The sequence below is a fragment of the Giraffa tippelskirchi genome, chromosome 10 (assembly GCF_054371585.1).
Source record: "Giraffa tippelskirchi isolate mGirTip1 chromosome 10, T2T-mGirTip1v1.2.pri, whole genome shotgun sequence".
NCBI lineage: Eukaryota > Metazoa > Chordata > Mammalia > Artiodactyla > Giraffidae > Giraffa > Giraffa tippelskirchi.
The window spans coordinates 4,058,959-4,079,145 of NC_137284.1; the positions used below are offsets into that span (position 1 = coordinate 4,058,959).

The 20,187-nt window shown below is 60.5% G+C and overlaps 1 protein-coding gene across 1 annotated transcript; it reads right to left on the bottom strand.

Annotated features, from left to right (window-relative positions):
- Positions 1–5,348: 5,348 nt before the first annotated feature.
- CCND1 (cyclin D1) lies at positions 5,349–17,934 on the bottom strand. The gene is made up of 5 exons (XM_081537951.1): positions 17,577–17,934; positions 15,793–16,008; positions 15,101–15,260; positions 11,079–11,227; positions 5,349–8,691 (listed from the first exon to the last, which is right to left on the bottom strand). The coding sequence occupies exons 1-5, from the start codon at positions 17,772–17,774 to the stop codon at positions 8,527–8,529; spliced, it is 888 nt and encodes a 295-aa protein (XP_081394077.1). The 5' UTR covers positions 17,775–17,934; the 3' UTR covers positions 5,349–8,526.
- Between the last annotated feature and the right edge of the window lie 2,253 nt (positions 17,935–20,187).

Genomic DNA, 20,187 nt, shown 5'->3' on the forward strand with positions numbered 1-20,187 from the left:
AGCTTGCACTCAGGCTCCACTCCGTGGCTGAAGCTCCCTGGGTGCCCCTCGCGAGGCGGTGGAAGGGTCATGCCAGCCCTGCCGCGTCCTAAGGATCAGGGTGGAGGACTCTCTTTGCCAGAAGCTCCAGAAAAATCTCTCCCCAAGTCTTGCTGGCTGTTAAATTTCACATCTACCCTTGAACCTGCCACTCTTCCCAGGGGGCAGATGTGCTGTTGGCTCTGAGCCCCTCAGCATCTGTCCCGGAGCTGGGGAGGGGGTCAGTCCCCGCAAAGCCACGGAGCTGACAATGGTGCTTCCCACCAAGCGAAATCTGGGGGCTGGCGACAGTAGGAGAGAGGCATGGAGACCAGGAACTGCCAGGGGAGGGCAATAAGGATGGCCTGGACCACGCTCGGGGACCGGTGGGGCCTCCTTGCTCAGCTGGACACTGCATGGGATGGCAGCGATGGCCCTGGCGGGACGGGGACGTTTACTGAGTGATGCCTGTGCAGCAGGTGTGTGCTCAGGGCCTCATGGACCTCGAGTCATTGGTCCTCCCATCAGCCCTGGAGGCGGGCCCTGAACAGAGCCCATCTCGCTTCCCTGCTGGGCATGTCACAGACGTTAGCATGCATTCCTGGAGCCTCCATTCTTACAGACAGGACTGTTGCCTGTTTCTTTTTTTTAAATTTTAGTTTTGTTGGATCTTCGTTGCTATGTATGGGCTTCTATTAATAGTTGTGTGTTGAGGGTTCAGCAGTTGCAGCACGCGAGTTTAGTTGCTCCAAGGCATGTGGGATCTTAGTTCCCTGATGAGGGATCAAACCTGTGTGTCCTGCATTGGAAGGAAGATTCTTAACCACTGGACCACCAGGGAAATCCCATGACAATCCCCACCTTCTGGGTAAGAAAGTCCAGGCCTGGGAAAAGCCGCACAGCCTGAAAGTTGCAGAGCTGAGATCCAACTCCTGGATCTTCCCCTCTGCACGTGCTCACGTGCGAGAGAGTGTGTTCTTCAGACAACCACTGACCACATCAGATGCCACTGCTAGTATGCCTGGCCTCCGTTCTCCAGGTCCACTGACCAAGATGCTGCCCTGACCACAGGGACCGCTGACTAGACGCCTTGGATGTGGGTGGACCTGACCTCGACCCCTGGGCCTCCAGGCTCATCAGGGCCCCGAGTGGACGGACTAAGTGTAGGGTGGTTGTTGTTCAGTCACTCAGTCGTGTCCGACTCTTTGTGACCCCATGGATTGTAGCACGCCAGGCTTTCCTATTTTTCATCACTTCCCGGAGTTTGCCCAGACTCCTCTCCATTGAGTCGGTGATGCCATCCAGCCATCTCATCCCCTGTCGTCCCCTTCTCCTGCCTTCAACCTTTCCCAGCATCAGGGTCTTTTTCAATGAGTCTGCTCTTCCCATCAGGTGGCCAAAGTATTGGAGCTTCAGCCTCAGCATCAGTCCTTCCCATGAATATTCAGGGTTGATTTCCTTTAGGACTGGCGCAGGGTGAAAATACTGAAATGAAGGCTGTGTGCATTTTCTTCAAGCACCTTTTTGAAGACCTTGTGCCCTTCTCAGCAGGGCAGCCAGGCTGACTGGGGTGCAGTGCAGGCCCCAGAGACACAAACCCGACCACTGGCCTGGCTCCGTCACTTCCCCGCTGTGTGACCCTGGCTCAATGACTTCACCTCTCTGGGCCTGTTGCCGCACCTGCAGCAGAAATCGGCTCACTCCCGCCCTCACCCGGATCCAGGCCGGCTGTGCCCGGGGCTCCACGCAGCCGGTTCGAGGAGCTGCGTGGGGAACAGAGCCTGTGAAGCTCCAGACGCCCACTGCCTGGCCTGGCCCTTTGTGGAAAGCCTGCCAACTCTCGACCTGGAAGATGGGGTAACTGTCCCTCTCAGAGCGAACGTGGGCTCCACGGGGCCCAACCTCAGCATGTCCCCTGCCTGTCAGCAACCCCTGGGGGCTCTTTCAAGATTCAGGGAGAAATGAGGTGTTTGGCCCATAACACGATATCTTGTCCCCGCGGCGTGACTGATGAGCTACTGTCCTCCCGCGATGGGACTGGGAGGACCACCGCCTGGCGAGCTCCAGGATGTGGGCTGACCTTCCAGCTAGACGGGTCTTGCTCTGGAGGACCACCCTGGGGAGGCCAGCTCGGCTGCCGTTAGCTGCAGCTCATAAGGACAAGCTGAGCTGCCCAGGCCGGCGGCAGCCCTCCAGCAAGAGCTCCTGTGTCCCCCTGTGTGCCCTGGGCTGGCCGTGACAATGCCCCCGGATGTGGGCCTCCAGCCCCCGTCGCTGAGCAGCCCGCCCACCGGCAGCAGCTATTGTCTCCTGGGCCCCGGTGTGGCTCAGGGCAGGGGCTGGCGGGCAGGGGGACTGTGGGAACGGATTAGAGGCCAGGGGCCTGCTTGCGTCCCCCCTGCAGCAGCTCCTGATCAAAGGCATTCCAGGGATGACAGAGCCCTGTGTGCTCAGAGGCCAGCCCAGTGTGCGGGACACACGCCCCACACGGGCACCCCCCCCACCGCCCCCCGGAGCTGGGATTGGGTTCATGGGGGAACAGCCGACCCCTGCCACCTGCAGGGCCCAGAGATACGGCTGCCTGGCTTCCAGGGGGACAGGCTCAGGGTCGGGGGAGGTGGGAGCCTGGCCTGCAGCCGTGGTCACCCAGGGCCCCGACTGTGACCTCTTCAGCAAACATGCCTGTCCAGGGACCACCCGCCGGCCTTAGCACACAGGCTGTGTCCCGGGGCTTACTGGGCCTCCTCAGCAGGATCAGGAGCTGCCCAGCCCCAGGGGAGCCCCCAGCTGCAGAATCCTCACAATACGGGGCCTGCCCACCACACCCGGGTCCAGCAGGGCCTCTGCAGCTCCACGTGGCCCCACTGTGTGCAGGCCAGGGGCGCACCCCACCAGCCCAGACTGGGAGACGGCTGTCCTCCAGGGCTCACAGTCCGGAGCAGGGAAGCACCATGTGTGATGGTTCCTGGACCACCCAGAGCCACCCGTCTGGGCGGGGTGGGGAATGCTCGCAGAGGGTCTTAGGTCAGCCTGGGGGAGGGCAGGGGGAGGGGACTCCAGGCACAAAACTGGAGGTGGTCTAGTCATCTGGCATGTCCTGCAGTCCTGAGGGCAGGAACTTCGGGGATTAGAGGGCGGTGGGGGAGATGGGGGCAAGGCCCCGGAGATGGGCCCAGGTCCCAGGACCACGGACTGAGCCGAAAAGAGCTAGAAGCCCCAGGGAGGTCTGGCAGAGGGTGGAGGGGCCGCCAGAGGCAGGGAGACCAGCTGGGAGGCAGGGAGGCCCCAGGTGAGTGGCCGTGGGCCTAACAGACCAGGCTTCCAGAAGGGGGCGGTGGATTGACACTGGACAGCTTTGTCTCAGAAGCTCCTCAAGGCCAGGGTTTGTTTTCATGACAGGCATGGGGCAGCCAGACCGCCGGGAGACGGGGCCTTCACTGCCATCCCAGGGGGGGACCCCAAGGTGACCGTGGGGGTTGGAGACCTCTGGGCCTGCAGCGTGACTGAGGGGAGCCCACCCCCTCCTCCCGGGGGCTTCGCCGCTGGAAAGATAGGCCTTGGAGGGCCGCGGGCCCTCCTCGCTCAGCCCAGACCCTGTGTGTGCTGGGGGTCATGCATCTCGTCCACACCGGGCCCCCCGCTTTGCCTCCCCCCTCTCCTGCTCCGCACACAAGGGCTGCCTCCCCGTCACGCCCTCTTCCTTCCACTGTCCGACCTGTCAACCCACGAACAGACCTTCCACCTGAAACCCGGGACTCCATAAAACAGCCCGCAGCCCCGGCCGCCCCAGCATCCACCTCCCCCCACCCCCTGCCCCCACAGCTTCCTCTGTCGATTCTCACTGGAACTTAATACAATCACTCTTGCTTCTAGGAAGGTGTGTACTCAGTTGCGTCCGACTCTCTGTGACCCCATGGACTGCAGCCCGCCAGGCTCCTCTGTCTGTAGGATTCTCCAAGAAGACTGGAGTGGGTTGCTATTTCCTTCTCCAGGGGATTTTCCCGACCTGGGGATTGAACCTGTGTCTCCTGTGTCTCCCACATTGCAGGCGGGTTCTTTACCCACAGAGCTATCAGGGAAGACCCCGTTCCCCCCCTGAAACTGCCCCTCGATACCCCGAGGCCCTGGTGGCATCAGAGCCTCGCTTGGGCCCCTCTAGGCCTACGGTCTGGGGGGACAGACTGTCGATGTCTCTGGGCCTTGGTGCTGACAGAGATGGGGCACGTCCTGGGCTGAGCCACAGCGGAGGTGCAGACTGGGCCGCCGGCCTTCAGGTGCCCCACCTGCCGCTCTATCTCTCCACCCCTGAGGTATGGGACCCCATTTCAGAGCAACCTGTGGGCTCCCGGGGCAGGGACCTTGCCTTCCTCCCCCATCCAGCGGGCAAAGCGCTGGTGCGAGGAGGCAGCAGTTCAAGCCCCTCCACTCCACCCCCTCCCAGAAACTACAGGTTCCACGGACTCATGGGTCCCCCACCCCTCCCCCTGCAGCCTGGTACACAGCAGGCACTTTGTAAGGGCTGCAGTGAGCTGACCTAGTGCATAGTGGTGGACTGGCCACGTGACCCAGGCCTCCTCCTGGCTCCTGAGCTCCTAGCTCAGTGAATGCTTGGGGAGGGCGGGGGGAGGACATCTCGGGGACCCCCAGGCTTTGAGAAGAGGCCCCAGCCCCCACAGGGCTGGGACCAAGGTTCACATACTATTTCCAGCTGGCGTGGAGAGTGTGGGCAGTTCGCAGGCCTCTGAAGCCCAGAGGAGGCCTCACAGGTGTCCACCAGGCCTCCCAGGTCGCCAGGTCTGGATAGGAGGCCACTGGACCGCGGACCGGATGCTCACGTCACTCCCCCGGGCTCAGGGCGCCTTGGGGCCACCATTCACCCAGAGCAAACAGCATTTTGCGCCAGAAGAGTTAAGGAATGCCAACTTGACCTCACTATCTGCAAATAACTGGGGAGGGTGAACTGGCCAGACGTGGGCTGACTCACGGGGGGACAGTATGGTCCCAGGACTGGGCCCTGAGCCGCTGTCTGAAGTGGTCAGGGCCGCCTGCAAGCACGTCCCCCATCTCCGGGGGGCCCATGTGGCCCATCCCAGCGCAGACCTCTGGTCTGGGTTTCCTCCTGCTGCTCGCCAGGGGACACGTCGAGGCGTTCTTGTCATGACTGGACGTCCTGTCACCTAGCGGGTGGAGGCCAGGGAGGCGGGCAGACACCCCGCGACGCCCCGTGGCGCCCCGGGCAGCACCCCCCACCAGAGGACGACCCGGCCCCCGTGTCCGCAGGGACCCACCTGCCACCCCGCCCCAGGAAGCAGACAAGCGGGCGCCGCACTGGGGTTTTACCAATTTTATTTCTAGACTTTTCACGTTTGTCGTGTTTCCTGCTGGAAACGTGCCGGTTACATGTCTGTGCTGGGAAACACCGTGGCGTGCGACCAAAACCACACACAGACCCCCAAGTGCCTGCCCGCCCGGACCCCCCGCCCCCACCCACTCGCCCGGTCACGGGCCAGACTGCCTGTGCCCCCAGGCCCGCCCCCAGCCTTTGGCCTCAGAGCACGCACGTTCCCCCACCCCCCGCCACGGACAGACCGTCCCGCTCGGACCCCATTTGGTTCAGACAGAGGCGCCGCAGCCAGGATGGTTGAGGTAAGCGCAAGCGGGGCTCCGGCTGCAGGGCGGGCGAGGTGGGGCTGCACCTGCCAGGGGCCTGGGGGTTGCGGCTGCCCCGCCTGGGGCTGCGGTGGACGGTGCAAGTCCTTTTGGTTTGGCAGCGTGCTTGGCGGCTCTTGGGCATACAGCCCTGTTAGCTGGCTTATCGTTGAGATCTGAAGTCTCTTTAAATGAGCAATTTTTTTTTTTTTTTGCTATAATGACCAGAACCACAAACAGAAGACTAATATAACACATACAACACACCCCAAACCGTGACACGGTCCGGGAGCGATTGCAATCATGCCAAATGACCAAGTCCTACAGCACAGCACCACGGTGGCACATGAAGACACACTTGTTACAACAACAACAACAACAACAACAACAACAATAATGCAATTTTCTTAGCTATACGCAAAGAACAATACAGCTGTAAAAAACCTACTGGGTGGTCAATCTCAGGTCAGGTGGAGAGTCCAGCATTACAGGCGCAGGGCAGAGGAAACGGACACGGCCTGTCTCCAGAGACGCCCAGGGGTCCTCGTGAACGTGGCCAGGGGTCGGGGATCCCCAACGGGCCCCTTTTTTGGGTTCTCATCCACATGTCTGTCTGCCGAAGCAGGAGGCCATGGGTCAGACAGAGCCTGACCGCCTGGTCTGCAAATGGCTAAGTGAAGCTTGAGGTATTGTGAAACAGGAACCTTTTTGGAATAGAGCAGTAATCACATTAAGTCAAAATTGATCACATAAAAAAAAAAACCTACAAAAAAAGGCATCCGTAATACATTTTTTTTTTTTCTATGAGAAAATTCAAACTAGAACATGGCTAGTATATGACATTGTAAAACAAACAAACAAAAAAATCTGATCCTCCAATAGCAGCAAAACAATGTGAAAGATAAGGAGAAGCGATGTGAATGTTCCAAACTGTACTGGGAAGTCATCGGTAGCAGCGAATAAAGAAAACGGAGCCGCAGCCTGTCCCTCGCGTGGTCCCCGCCCGCCTCCCCTCCACACACGTCCACCCTCACCTCCTCGCTCCCTTCAAACACTCCCTACAGAATAATTACAAAAAGGTACATAGCCAAGATGTGCAAATTACCTATCGGTTGCTAAGTTTCTTTTATGAAAGGAGGGGTCGGAGATCGTATTAGAACTGAACTTGTTTCCAAGCATCCTGCTTGTCCTTGAAATGGATGCCTCTCCAACTGGATCACTCTGGGAAACACCAAACAGGCCAGATCAGCTGAGTTCATGTCTTTGTGTTTTTCTCTCGGGAATTTTTTCCCCCCTCTCCTATAAAAGGACCTAACTTTAATATAAAACTGTCCTACACTTGCAACATCTAAGGCAGAAAATTGTGTGTGTGTGTGTGTGTATGTGTGTGTATATCAAGGGGAGATTGCATTACTTTATAAATCATACTGGCCTTACGAACACCCTCTCAATAAATATTCTTTTTAGCCTTAACTATAAATTATATATTTTAGTGTTTAAAAACCTTCCGTTGCAAAACATCTAAAGTTAACTCTGAAACTGCTGGTTCTCTAGGTAAACCTTTAAGGCCTCTACTTTCAAACACCAGTTGGCACTGAAGGATTCCTAAACTTCAGCTTCTCTACAGAAAAGGAAAGGAACACACCATCCTGGCAACGTGAAGAACGAACACACACTTTCTTCCCCTCGACCAGAACCTAGTCCTCCAAAGTATCACCACCCCCTTCTGCTAACACCATAGTGACAAGCACCTGCCTTGCGTCCTGTCTGCACCCTAGTACTGGAATATCCCCAAACCATTCCATTAGGAAACTGTTCCTCGCCCTCCACACACCCCAGAAGCAGAGATGTCACCTAGAGACTTAGAGACTGAAAGTGCTTTGAAATGGAATGGTTTTGGAATATCGAGAAGGAAAAAAACAACAAAACAAAACAGAACGGCTGTAGATTTCACCTGGATATAAGCAGGCTGCAGGTCTGTTGAGTGGAAAAAAACACCAGCATCTCATACACAGGTTAACTACAAAAATATGAAGATTATAAAAATAGAATATATTAGGTCACTATTGCGGTTTCTCTTTCTGGTAGTGGACGCTAGGAGTTGCAGGCGGCCTTCCGTCACCGTGATGCAGGCTGGCGCCTGACAAACCCCTCTGGTGGTCAGTCCACAGGGAGAAAGAGGATTAGCCTTTCCAAGACGCCGAATTCTAATGCTACCCTAGCCGAGAGGTTACATTACATCAGCCATTGACAAGGTGAAGGTTACACGCCTACCTACAAAATAAAATAAACAAATGACTTATAAAGTGACTACATGCATAAGCAAGATACAGGATGCCTAGAACTGCTTTAAAGCCGTGTCCTTAAGAAAAGCACACGCGTATGCTCCCCTATCTAAAAGCCTCTTCTACTTTAAAAATGGGATGTGGACTTTTTTCTATCATTTTTTTTTTTTAAGAACCATTTTTATGCTTTTTTTTGTTTGTTTGTTTTAAAGACATAAAGAATCAAATCTAATCCTCTCCCGCAGACTCGTTCCTTGTGTTAATGTCTATTCTTACAACACGGAGACACAAACACACGAATATCAAAACTAGTTGATTACGGGGCATAAAATCCTCTATTTTTTGTGGCACAACCCTCTTCCCTCTCTCCAGCTCAGGGTTATGTAAATACTATTTTTGTTGTCCTCTCCTTTTTTTTTTTAAAGACAGCTTTTCAGGTACTTTTTTTTTTCGCTTAAGTCAGAGACGGAAGGGAGAAAGAGCAAAGGAAAACACCAGGACAGTGAGGAGGGGGCCGCTCTCCCCCCGAGGTGGCCAGGAGCCCCGGGGCGGCCCCTCCCTCGCCGCGGCGCCCTCAAATGTTCACGTCGCGCACGTCGGTGGGCGTGCAGGCCAGGTCCACCTCCTCCTCCTCCTCCTCCTCCTCCGCGGCCTTGGGGTCCAAGTTCTGCTGCTGGGCCTGGCGCAGGCTGGACTCCAGGAGGGCTTCGATCTGCTCCTGGCAGGCGCGGAGGCAGTCCTGGGCGAGGGGGTGGGCACAGGGCTCTCAGAAGGGCCTCCACTCACCTCAAATGCTGAGGGCACTGCCCCGACGCCAGGACCCACCATGCCGACCCCGTCTGGCCACCAGCTGCTTCCCTCCCCTGGCCTGAGGAGCCCACAGATCACCTAGGCGGTGGCGAGCCCGCTTAGGACCCAGGGGCTCCAGTAGACACAGCTGACCCTGCCCACCTGCCTCGCCTGCCCGGAGCCCCCAGCAAAGCCCAGCCCCCAGGTTCCCACTGGCCCCACGGCAGCCCCCTCAGCACATTCAGCAGCAGCATCTGAGCCCAGACTGGAGGCCTTCTGAGCCCCCGCTTCTTGGCCTTAACCTCTGTCGTGTCAGCCCTGGTGGTGAACCCAGCCTCATGTGATGAACGGCCGTCAAAAGCGTTAGGCCGTGCATGATGGAGGATGAATGCTGGGTGGCCCCAGGGGACCTGGGTCCTTTACCACCATCCTCTCCCGCTTGGGCCTGCATCCCAGGAGACCCTCTGGCCCAGCACAGCTCCCGCCCGCCATAGTCCTCCTCCCGCAGCGACCACCCCACACGTTCAAGGGGGAGGAGGAACCATGGAGGCCGTGGGCCTCTCCTGGTCCCGCTCGGGGGCAAATCTCCCAGCAGCTCGAAGGCGCCGTGGGCAGTTGGGTGGCCACGGCTCCCGGGCTGAACAGAGAGGCCACACAGGGCTTCTCTTCTAGAACCAGGAGAAGGCTTCAGGGCAGCCTGGAACCCAGACCCATGCCTTTCCCACAGGAGGAACAAGGCTTGGCATGGGAAGGCACCCCCAGCATCCACTTAGATGGGGCTGGAAACAGTGAACACCGCCCCAGAGAAGTGAAGCTGGACCAGGAGGGCTTGAGTGAACCCCTGGGGATCTCCCACGGGTACAGGGATTACGGGCTGGAGAGGCCTTTCGAGGTTCCTTTTCAGTATTCATCATGGCAAAGGAAGAAGGCATGTGCACATGGCCCCATTTTACAGAGGTGGAGACTGAGGCCCGGAAGGTGTGGCAGGGGACCAAGACTGCTGACAGCCCCCTCAGGCTCCCATCCAAACACCCACCACTGCCTCTGGAAAGCACCCGCCCCATCTGCCACAGCAGGAAGCCCCCCTCTCCCGCTTCGGGGACAGCTCTCTTGCCCCTGTAACTCAGGGGGCCGTGCGGTGGAGCTAGAGCAGGAAGGGCCCCCCCTCTGCGGAATCCTGCACCCCACAGCCCCCTCAGCCTCACAGCCTCATCCCAGGGGAGGCAGACTGGGCCACGCCTCCACCACCGAGAACTTTCTGTGTCTGAGCTCAGGGCTGTTTGTCACCTGGTCACCAGACTAACGATTCCCCCACCGCCCCATCCTTCAGCCGGGTAGCCTTTGTCTCAGGTCGAATTAAAATAATCTCTATTCAAATAAGGGGTCATGCAGCCATTTCCTACAACTGTCTGGGGACAGCATCATAAGTGGCGTTTCGAGCTGAGGCTGACCCCAGGCAGTGAGGCCGAGATGCCCCCTCCTTCCACGGGACTCCCTTTCCAAGATGCCCATGCCTCCAAACAGAAAGCTTCCTCCTCTGGGGTCACCCAGGCCGCGGCCAAGTGCCACTGGCAGAGGACAAGTGGGCGTCCACCCCACACCCCGCTTTCCTCTGCCTCCCAGCAGCCCGAGCCAGACCTGGACTGGGGTCAAAGCGGTCCCCTCGCTCCCCCACGGGATCCTGGCAGGGCGGTGTGACTCCCCTCCCCCAAACCTTGATGGTCTAATTTGGTAAATGCCCTCGACCCTTGTAATTGTCACTTTAATTGTTTAGGAAAAGAATGGGGGATAAGACAATGGCATCTTTAAGGAGAAAGAGACAATGGACTCTGGCTTTCACAGAAGCAGCCTCTCAAAAGGGGCCATAAAAACAAGTTGTCTGTAGCGGGCTCTCCGTGGAGGGAGACCTCACAGGAGCCCTTGTAAAGCGTCTATTTATCGGGCATCCACATTGTCGCCCAGACAAAGCTCGACCGATCCCCACCCCACACGGCATTAGGACATGGACCGTTGACCCTGCCTGCCTTGTGGCCGCTCTTCCTGGATGGCTCCCCCACCCCGGGAGGGGCTTAGGCTCCAGGGGCCCCGGGGGACCACCCTCCTACCCACTGACGAGTTCCCAGAGTCTTTTCTCCCCAAAGGAGCCCTGCCCCCTGGGAAAGGGCGTGGAGTGCCCCCAGGCATTCTGCCAGGGCTGCAGCCTGGCCCTGTGCCTCCGGACGCAGACAGCTGCCGGTCTGTCCATCCTCCACGTGGCCCCTGCTTCCCAGGCCTTTGATGACTTCTAGTATCCAGAGCCGGGCAGGCCCCCTGCCCACGCAGGAGCGGGTCACTTACCGGGTCACATCTGATCACCTTGGAGAGGAACCGCGTCAGGCGGTGATAGGAGAGGAAGCCGTTGGCGCTCCCCAGGTGCAGGCCTTGCACCGCGGCCACCACGCTCCCGGCGGCCACCATGGAGGGTGGGTTGGAAATGAACTTCACGTCTGTGGCAGGGGGAGACAGAGAGGCAAAGGGGTTGAGTGGGGATGTCCCGGGACCCTGTGATCAGGGCCCTCCCTGGCCTGTCCTGCAGATTTCAAGCGGATGGTCAGGATGTAGGCGAGGCTCCACACGCCCAGCCTTGGTCATCCCCCTGGACGGTGGAGATAGCAAGTCAGCTCAGGCTCCCTGAACACGGCCAGCGACGCTCCTTTACAGACCCCAGAAAAGCAGACCAGGAGAACCGCTGGCGGAGGCCTCTTGGCCCGTAAGCCCGTGAATGGATCACTTATTCACACAAACACATAAAAGGAGAGTCGTAAGAAGTTGGGGAACACCCACAAGGAAGGTGGGGTCCCTCTACAATGCTAACCCCAAGCACCGGGGCTGCCAAGTCCCGGGGGTGGCCATCCTCTACATGGGAAGACGAGCCCAGAAGTTCACTCCATTTACCCGCCCCCAGGGGCTTGGGAGGGGTGCAGCGTGACTTCTCTACTGCATCCGCCTGTCCTCAGCAGCTCTCCCCACGCTGCTGGGCAAGTATCCACCCCAGGGAGTTGGGGAGGGGCTGGCTCCCATGGTGGTGCCCGGCCAAGATTACTTGTCAGCCACTCCCTGCTGTGCGGACACCTGGCTTCCCTTCAGGGGGAACAGTCTCATGGAAGGTCGAAAAGCCATGGGGGACATTGAAGTGACCCAGGGCCTGCAGGCTACCCCTTTGTCACTTTCAACAAGGAATGACTGGCTGGAGGCCGCTGATTTCAGCATCTGAACCAGGGGGGGCCTCTTGGCCTGGAGTCGGGCCCTAGGAGGTCAGTCCCCACCGCCTCACCCTGCACCACTGAGCTGAGTGGAAGGGGATGGGCACAAGGGCGACCCCCCGGGGGCTGGGGTGCCTGCCCCCACCCCACGGCCTGGCTTGAGACTTCATTGTAAGAGCGAACAGCCAGGGTCTCTCGTTCCAGGAAGCGGGAGGCCTCAGAAGGGCTGGGAGGGGAGAAAGACAGCCAGCCTTGAAGGGGTGACAAAGTCGGGGCTGGGCGCTCTAACCACTTAAAAAAGAATCCCCCCCAAGAGGTGTGCCCTTCTTCCCTCCAAACGGGAGCAGGTCCACCTAGTCTGGGAGCGATTCATCAGGACCATCTGCTGTGGCCAGAGCACAGCTTCTCACTGGCTGCACCCTGAGAGCCCCGTCCGGCAGAGGCGGGATGACACACTTGGACTGTGTGCACAGGCACACACGTGTGCACGTCTGCAGGCGCCTTGGGGGCCTTATCTGCTTAGATGAGGGGTGCATAGATTTCAACTCGGAAGCTCCAAGAGCTGTTCCAATTTGCTGCCCAGTCCACGGAGTCGCCAAGAGTCAGACACGACTGAGCGGCCAAGAGCCCAGTGGGCCACAGCCAGGGTGGGTGTCGGAGCTGTGTGGCTCCCTGACACCACTCGGGCCTGTTCTTTCAGCCTGGTACCGTGCCAGCCTCAAAGAGGCGCTCCTCACAAGAAACGCTCTACGGCGTACACACACGGGCCAGGCGGCACTGCTGGTAAAGAATCTGCCTGCCAGAATAGGTGATATGAGAGACCCAGGTTCAATCCCTGGGTTGGGGAGATTCCCCTGGAGAAGGAAACGGCAACCCACTCCAGTATTCTCGCCTGGAGAATCCCACGGACAGAGGAGTCGGTGGGCTACGGTCCATGGGGTCACGAAGAGTCGGACATGACTCAGCAACTTGAGCGCACAGCGTGCACACACGGACACCCACATTAGCAGCAGAGCAAAACCCCACCTGCTGTATGGGTGACGTGCCTCCCCCACCCCTGGGCACCCAGTCGGGAACCTAGGTCTGCCAGGCACATGGACCAGGAAGAGCAGACACCCGCCCCCCTCCCCAGCACCTTTTAAAAGGACCTCTGCCATGTGGAAGGCAAAGCATCTCCTGGGACCTGTACTCAGGCCTCCACTTCACAAAACCTGTTTGAGGCTGTAACATCCCCTTCTTATCTCCAGAGACCCCTCCTTGTGACTAAAGCACACAGCTGCGCCACTTAAGCTCAACAGCTCAGGACCTGGTTGGGGGTGCCAGTCCTTGCCCCCCCCCCATGCTGCTGCAGAGGAAATGCTGAGTCACCCCTGGCCATCCTCCCCCTTCACCCTAGGTGTGCCCAGGTATCTGTGACTCCAGGCCAGGGGCGCTGGCTGGGACAGCCGCCAGAGCGCAGGCACGAAGTGTGGTGACGGCCTCTGTGCCCGGCTTCTGCACCGTCTGCACTCCACCCAGGCCACACACCCCGCTTCCCAGGGGTCCCGGGAGTAGGGGGGGTGCTCCGGGCTGTCCCAGCCGTCCTCGGGGGGAGGGAGTGCAGGAACCGTTCCTTGCATTATCTGCGGGAAACTTGGTCGTTTCTCTGAACCGCTTTCAGCTCCATAAAAGGCTGCCTGCAAATCTCTGGAGGCTTCTCTTCTCGGAGGCGTCCCAGCCAGAGAATGCCTCCCTGCCCGCTTGCTGGGCTGGCCCCTGGAGGCCGGGGAGACACGCGTGAGAGCCCCCCCCCCCACTGTCCCTGCCCAAGGGCGGGGCAGGAAAGCCAGGGGACGGGGCACCCTCACCCCTCAGACCCTTCCAAGCTGAGATGTTTTTGGCCTCTTGTTTGTCCCCACCCTCTCGTCTGTTCACTTGGCAGGACTTCTGAGGGGTCCTTCTTAGAGGGGTTCACGCCTTGAGCAGGCAGAAGGGGGCAGCAGAATCTCTCCACGTCCCCTAACCTGGAAACCTCAGCCATCACTAGAGCCCCTGGACATGGAGAGGGTGACATCAGTTGCCGGCTGAGGGACCCCACCCCTTCTGGGGAGGGGGTGAAAGATGCCAACCCCTCTTTGGTGCAGCGTGGTCCTCAGGTCTCCCAGAGGGAGCCCCAAACAGGTCTGATGGCTGAGGCCTAGTGAGGGGTACAGGCGGCCTGCAGAAGAGCTGGGCAGGATGGGGTATGGGTCCCCAGTCAGGGTCCCCAGACGTCCTGGGCCGAGATCGTGGGATGCAAGGGAGGAAGGGGTCACAGGGCTCAGCGGGCAGGGCTGGGAGGAGCAGGAGGCGGCACTTGTGTCTCCCTGGGTTCTGAGTGACTGGCCGCCTAGGGGCTGGGGAGAGGGCCCTGCCAGGGAGGGTCCTCCAGGGACGGTCCAGAGCAGCGCCGGGGTGGGGGTGGGGGCTCCTGCTGCCAACCGCAGCGGCCTGAGCCCAGGCTTCTGAAGGCGCTCCCAGGGAGAGCAGCGAGCAGAGCCGGCCTGCGGCGCCCCTGGCGGGGCCTCAGGCGGCCAAGCGCCTCTGCTGGCCGCCCCCGCGCCAGGGCCGCGGCCAGCCGACCAGAGCACGTGGTCCAGGCACTGCCGGCCGGCGCTCCCCACCCCTGGAGGCGCCCCTGGCAGGTGGCCCAGCCTGGGAGAGGCCAGGAGGGGGCCCCCGCAGCTCAGGCTCCTTGAGGACATGGGGGGAATGGGTGTGGGGGGGACTCGGGGCGGGGCTCAGGAGGCAGGCTGGACGGCCAAGGTAGACCCCTTTCAGCACGGAGTGACCCCTGCCTGCAGTGGGGAGCAGAAGCTACAGCAGCTGGACACAGGCTGGCTGGCCACCCGCCCCCGCGGCCCCCAGGCACTGGGTGGTAACAGACCAGCCTCTGCTGCCCCCGCCCAGGAGGCAACGCCCCCCTCCCTGGAGCCCTTAAAAGCAGCCCAGCCCTCTCTAAGAGCTCCCCAGAACAGGGGACAGAGGAGCGCTTCCAAGAGCAGGAGGGGCCCGGGGACCATCTCCTCCGACGGGGAAACCGAGGCAGGGGCCAAGCAGCTCTTCCCAGGCAGCAGCGGCGGGGGGCCAGCACCCTACCTGTGGCACAGAGGGCAACGAAGGTCTGCGCGTGTTTGCGGATGATCTGCTTGTTCTCCTCGGCCACCGGCATTTTGGAGAGGAAGTGCTCGATGAAGTCGTGCGGGGTCATGGCCGCCAGGTTCCACTTGAGTTTGTTCACCAGGACCAGCTCCATGTGCTGCAGACCCAGGGGGAAACGTGCGTCAAGAGAGGCGCAGGCGCGGACCCCAACGGAGCAGGGGACGGGGAGGGGGAGGGGGGGTCGCTGGAGGGTCCGGGAAGTGAGGGGGGACAGCGCGCGACCCCACATTCCAGCAGGGACGGTGCTGCTCCCCAAGGGTCCTGCCCTAGACTCAGCCCACCCTGGGCCCGCGGAGACCGGGAGCCCGCCCACACCTGGAACGCGGGGCCTGGTCAACCGCGCGGGCGCCGCCCCGCCGCCGCCGCTGGAGGGCGCGCGCCCCCCACTTTTCGCAGCGCTGGGGGCGCAGAGGCGGTGGGAGCCAGAGAGAAAGTGAGGGGGGCGGCGGCGCGGCTGCGGGGCGGCGCGGGTCCCCGCCGCTCTTCACGCGGGGCCCCACCCGTGCGGCCGGCTTCCTTGGGGGCCGAGGGTCTCTCAGCGGCCCGCCGGGGACCCCCGCGCCTCCCCCACCCCGGGGTCCCGCGGCCAACGGGGCGCCTGGGGACCGTGGCGAAGGTCCCAGGGTTACCAGCAGCTCGTCGGGCCGGATGGAGTTGTCAGTGTAGATGCACAGCTTCTCGGCCGTCAGGGGGATGGTCTCCTTCATCTTCGAGGCCACGAACATGCAGGTGGCCCCCAGCAGCTGCAGGCGGCTCTTTTTCACGGGCTCCAGCGACAGGAAGCGGTCCAGGTAGTTCATGGCCAGCGGGAAGACCTCCTCCTCGCACTTCTGCTCCTCGCAGACCTGCCAGGGGGGACCGGGGGCCGTGACCGCCGCCGCCCGGAGCGCCCGGCCCCTCTGCGGAGACCTCGCGCCCCCCGGCCCGGCTCGCGCCAGGGCGGCTGGGCTGCGGGGTCCCCGAGCGCGCGGAGGGTCAGGGCAGGGGGCGGCAGAAGCCTCCGCCGCCGCGTCTCCCTTCCCCGGGAGTCCCCAATACCCACCCACCCCGAAACTGAAAGGGAAAGTCCCAGCTAGGCTGGCACAGTGGGGGCGGGAGAGGGCAAGGCTAGTCGGCGTGTGCCGCGCGCGGGCTGCGGGCCCCGGGGACCCCGGCCCGCGTGGGTGCCTCGGGAGCCGCCAGACCTGGGGTCGGCACCAAATGGGGCGCAGAGCCGCGGGGAGGGCCGCAGGGCTGGGCGCCGCGCTCGCAGCGCCTGCGAGACACAAAGGTGGCGTCCCAGGCCGCCGCGCCGCATTTCCCCAGACGTCATCTTTTCAAAAAATATTTAAAAATATAAAAAAATTAAGTGGGTACATAAAAAACCCCTGAAAATGACCCTCAGACTGTCCTTTACCCAGGCCGGGGGTCGGGAGCTCGTTGCGGGCTCCAGGGAGAGCCCCAGGAATTCAAACTCGGGGGCCCCCCTTCCCCCTGGGCGCGGGCGCCGTTTCCCTCTCGCAAGGGCACCACGCCGCACTTTCAAAAATTATTTTAAAATACTTGCGGTGCCCCGGGGAGCCCCCTGAAGGCATGAAAACGTGCCCCTGGCTCCCAGCTCGCTCCAGACAGGTCCCCCAAGCTGAGACCCCGGCAGATGAGGGTCCATTCCCAGCGTCTTGGGGGCCACACGACCTTGCAGCCCGGCGTGCTCTCCGGCCCAAGCTGGCCTTGAGGGACGCCCCGGGACCCATTGCTTAAACAAAGGGGCCCCCTTTCCCGAGAGGGGTCCCCCCACAACTGCCCGAGCTCTGTCCCCGCGCCCCTCCCGCTGGTTCCCGGCGGCGGCGCGGCCCCTCGCGGCGGCCCCAAGCGCCTGGCCGGCCGCTCCCCGCCCCCACCCTGCCCCCAATTATTAATAAACACTTTTGCTTTGCAATAAAAGAACAAAGATGGCGCATAATACTGGCACGAGCGGCCCTTGCATACGTGTCCATGGATATTAATTTAAAAATCAAATCTATGCCCCCTCCCCCTGGAGCTGGCGGCTCAGCAGCCGCGCGGCCGCAAGAGGAGGCGCAGCGGGGGCTGCGCGGTGGCGGTCCCGGCGGGGGCCACAAAGGTCGCCCAGCCTGCGGGCCCGCACCCTGAAGCCAACTGGGGTGCCCGGGCAGTGGCGTTCCCCCAGGGTACCCCTCCTCGCCGCCGCCCCCCCCTCACGAAAGGAATTATCTAACGACCCCACCCCCACCCCCTCCTTTTTCAAAAAAATACCCCGAATATCTATATATTTTGGAACTACGATTCCTAGCAACACTCTGGCAAACTTCAAAGTTCGGGTGGGAGAGAAGGGAGGGAGATGAGTGGCAAAGAAAAGTGGGTTTGCGCAACAAGTCGCAGGAAAGTGCTAAGAGAACCGCCCGGAGCCCCGCACCTCCAGCATCCAGGTGGCCACGATCTTCCGCATGGACGGCAGGATCTCCTTCTGCACACACTTGAAGTAGGACACCGAGGGCGCGCAGGTCTCCTCCGCCTTGAGCATGGCCCGCAGCACTCGGTCGTTGAGGAGGTTGGCATCGGGATACGCCCGGCGGATGGTCTCCATCTCGCAGCACAGGAGCTGGTGTGCCATGGGTGGGGGCTCGGCTAGGTGGCCTGGGGGCGGCGGTGGGTCCGGGGCCGGGTCGGCGCTTGGCTCGGGCTCCTGCTGCCCCGCGCTCCCTCGAGCTCGTCTGCCCCTCGCCGGAGCGCGCGGACGCTGCTGCTCGCTGCTACTGCGCCGACAGCCCTCTGGAGGCTCTAGGACTTTGCAACTTCCAACAAAACTCCCCTGTAGTCCGTGTGACGTTACTGTTGTTAAGCAGAGATCAAAGCCGGGCAGAGAATGGGAGCGGGAAGGAGGGGGGCCGGGCGCAGGGGGAGGGGGCGCGGGCGCCGAGCGCCGGGGAGCGGCGAGGGGCAGAGCCCAAAAGCCATCCCGGAGGCGCCGCGCCCGCCCCGCGCGGTGTTGCCCCCGAAGCCGGGTTTTCATAGAAATGCAAGCCGTCCTAAGGCTGCCTTTCTCCCCGCCGGGGAAGAGGGGTGCAGGAGCGGGGGTTGGGGGGGGTCTGTCCTCCCTGAGCGGGTCCCTCAGGATTTGGGGGGTTGGGTGAGGGTGGCTCTGCAGAGGGGGACAACTAGGAGGGCGGGCAGGCCACACGCAGCTGGGGGAGACCGCATGGAGGGGGGACGCTGGGGTTCGATGACACTCTGAACCGGGAGAATGGGCGCATTTCCGAGAACGCCACGAGGGCACCCACGGGCGGAGGCAGCCAAGGAATCTTAGCGTCTACGTCTTCTTTCATTTTCATTAACACGTGTAAATTTCAGGAACCATTTACCATTCAGGGACTCAGGGCAGAGCCGACAACCCCGGCGGAGGTTTCATTCCCGCACCGAGGGGGGTCTGTGCAAATGCCGGAGGGGTAACCCCCAAAGTTAAAGGGTTTTCAGCCTAACATGCGCTCGCTCAAAAAATAAAATAAAATAAATGCCCGAAAATTCCAGCAGCAGCCCAAGATGGTGGCCAGCATTTCCTTCGCCCTGTCCTCCTCGCCTGGGGGATCTGCGCGCTGTCTTCCTACCTTAGCTAGTCCATTCTTGCGGGGGGCCCCCAACCCTTGCCCCTGCCCCCGCCCTGTGCCGGCAATTTAACAGCTAGAAAAACACTCGGAAAGGAAGGATGCAAAATAGTGGTCTCTGTCCTGTCTCATTTTTTTAATTAAAAATTAAGCTAAATCGCTGGAAATATTAGTCGCCTCCCGCCTGGGACAAGACCACCGGAAACTTCCTAATTGGCTTTGTTGGCGGTGTGGACCTCTCTTCACCTTTAGAATTTGCCCGGGGGCTGCATTCGTGAGCCTGAGGCGGTTGGCGGGGGTCTGGCAACAATCAGAACAATTACAAGTTAAAGAAATAGGTGTATTGATCTGATGATTTTAAACAAAACCTATATATGTTCGTGGCTATACGCGAGTCCCCAATATTAATAGCAAACTTATAAGACATATAAAAGAATAGTTTTTTAAAATGAAAAGATTCAGTCTTTTTGGTGCTTATTTTTAAAATAAAAGGACATCTTACCCAGTCTTAACATTTTTTTAAAGTTTTTACTCTACCTGCCCCAAATTAAGAACACTGTTCATTAACTTCCTTCTGAATATAGTCTAGTGTCATCAAACCATCAGATACCCTAACGTTAAAGGCTCAAAGAAAACAGATTAAAAAGCCCCCCTCCCCTTCGCAAGGGCGCACACAACAGGACAAGACCCCCTCGCTTTTCAGAGCTGATTCTTCCCGCGCCCCTCCCCCGCCGAGAATCAGGGTTACTAATATTCCGGGTCCAGGAGGGTAATTACCCTGAGCTCACGCCTCGGGAGGAGCGGATGGCCCAAGGGAGCGCCCACTGCCATATCCCCCTCCCTGGGCACCCAGGCTCGCGTTGGCCCCCGGCACGCGGGAGCCTCGGAGCATCAGCCCGTGCACGAGGGCGGCGGGGTTGCTTTTCATTCATAAAATCCCGACCCGGCGGCTGCCGGGATGATTTATGGGGCTACGCGCTACCACCGGGTTGCTTCTGTCCGGGGGGGTCGGGAGGCGAACGGGCCCGAGCCCCGCGTGTGGCCGGACCCGGGCCCGAGGCGGGCTGGCCATGGCGAGGGGCAGCGGGTCGTAAAGAGGATCGCCCACTCCGGCGGGACGTACTCCAGGTCCAGGAGGGAGCTTCCCCCTAACCCGGAGAAAGACGGAGGAAACTGGAATTAGCATGAGCCAATGGGGGCGCGGCGCTGTTACTAGGCGGGCCGGGCAGATCTAGACGAGGAACTTCGATGATTTCCCCGCTCAGGGACGGGCGCAAAAGTGCAAGCCCGGCGGCCGAGCGTGAAGAGCCGTCCAGGAACCCGCGGGGGGAGGCGCTGGAATTTGGTGCCCGGTGGGGGAGAGCCCGCCGCCCAGCCCCCACCCCGGGGAGCCAAGATCCGCGTACCCCGGAGAACCCGGGTGGT

What these genes read in the sequence shown, in the direction of transcription:
- CCND1 (XM_081537951.1), bottom strand. Translation starts at nt 17,774, where the DNA reads ATGGCACACCAGCTCCTGTGCTGCGAGATGGAGACCATCCGCCGGGCG. An exon ending in TGGCCACCTGGATGCTGGAG is followed by an intron (nt 16,009 to 17,576) that starts GTGCGGGGCTCC and finishes CCCCCCTGGCAG; the next exon opens with GTCTGCGAGGAGCAGAAGTG. An exon ending in CGTTGCCCTCTGTGCCACAG is followed by an intron (nt 11,228 to 15,100) that starts GTAGGGTGCTGG and finishes CCCCTGCCACAG; the next exon opens with ACGTGAAGTTCATTTCCAAC.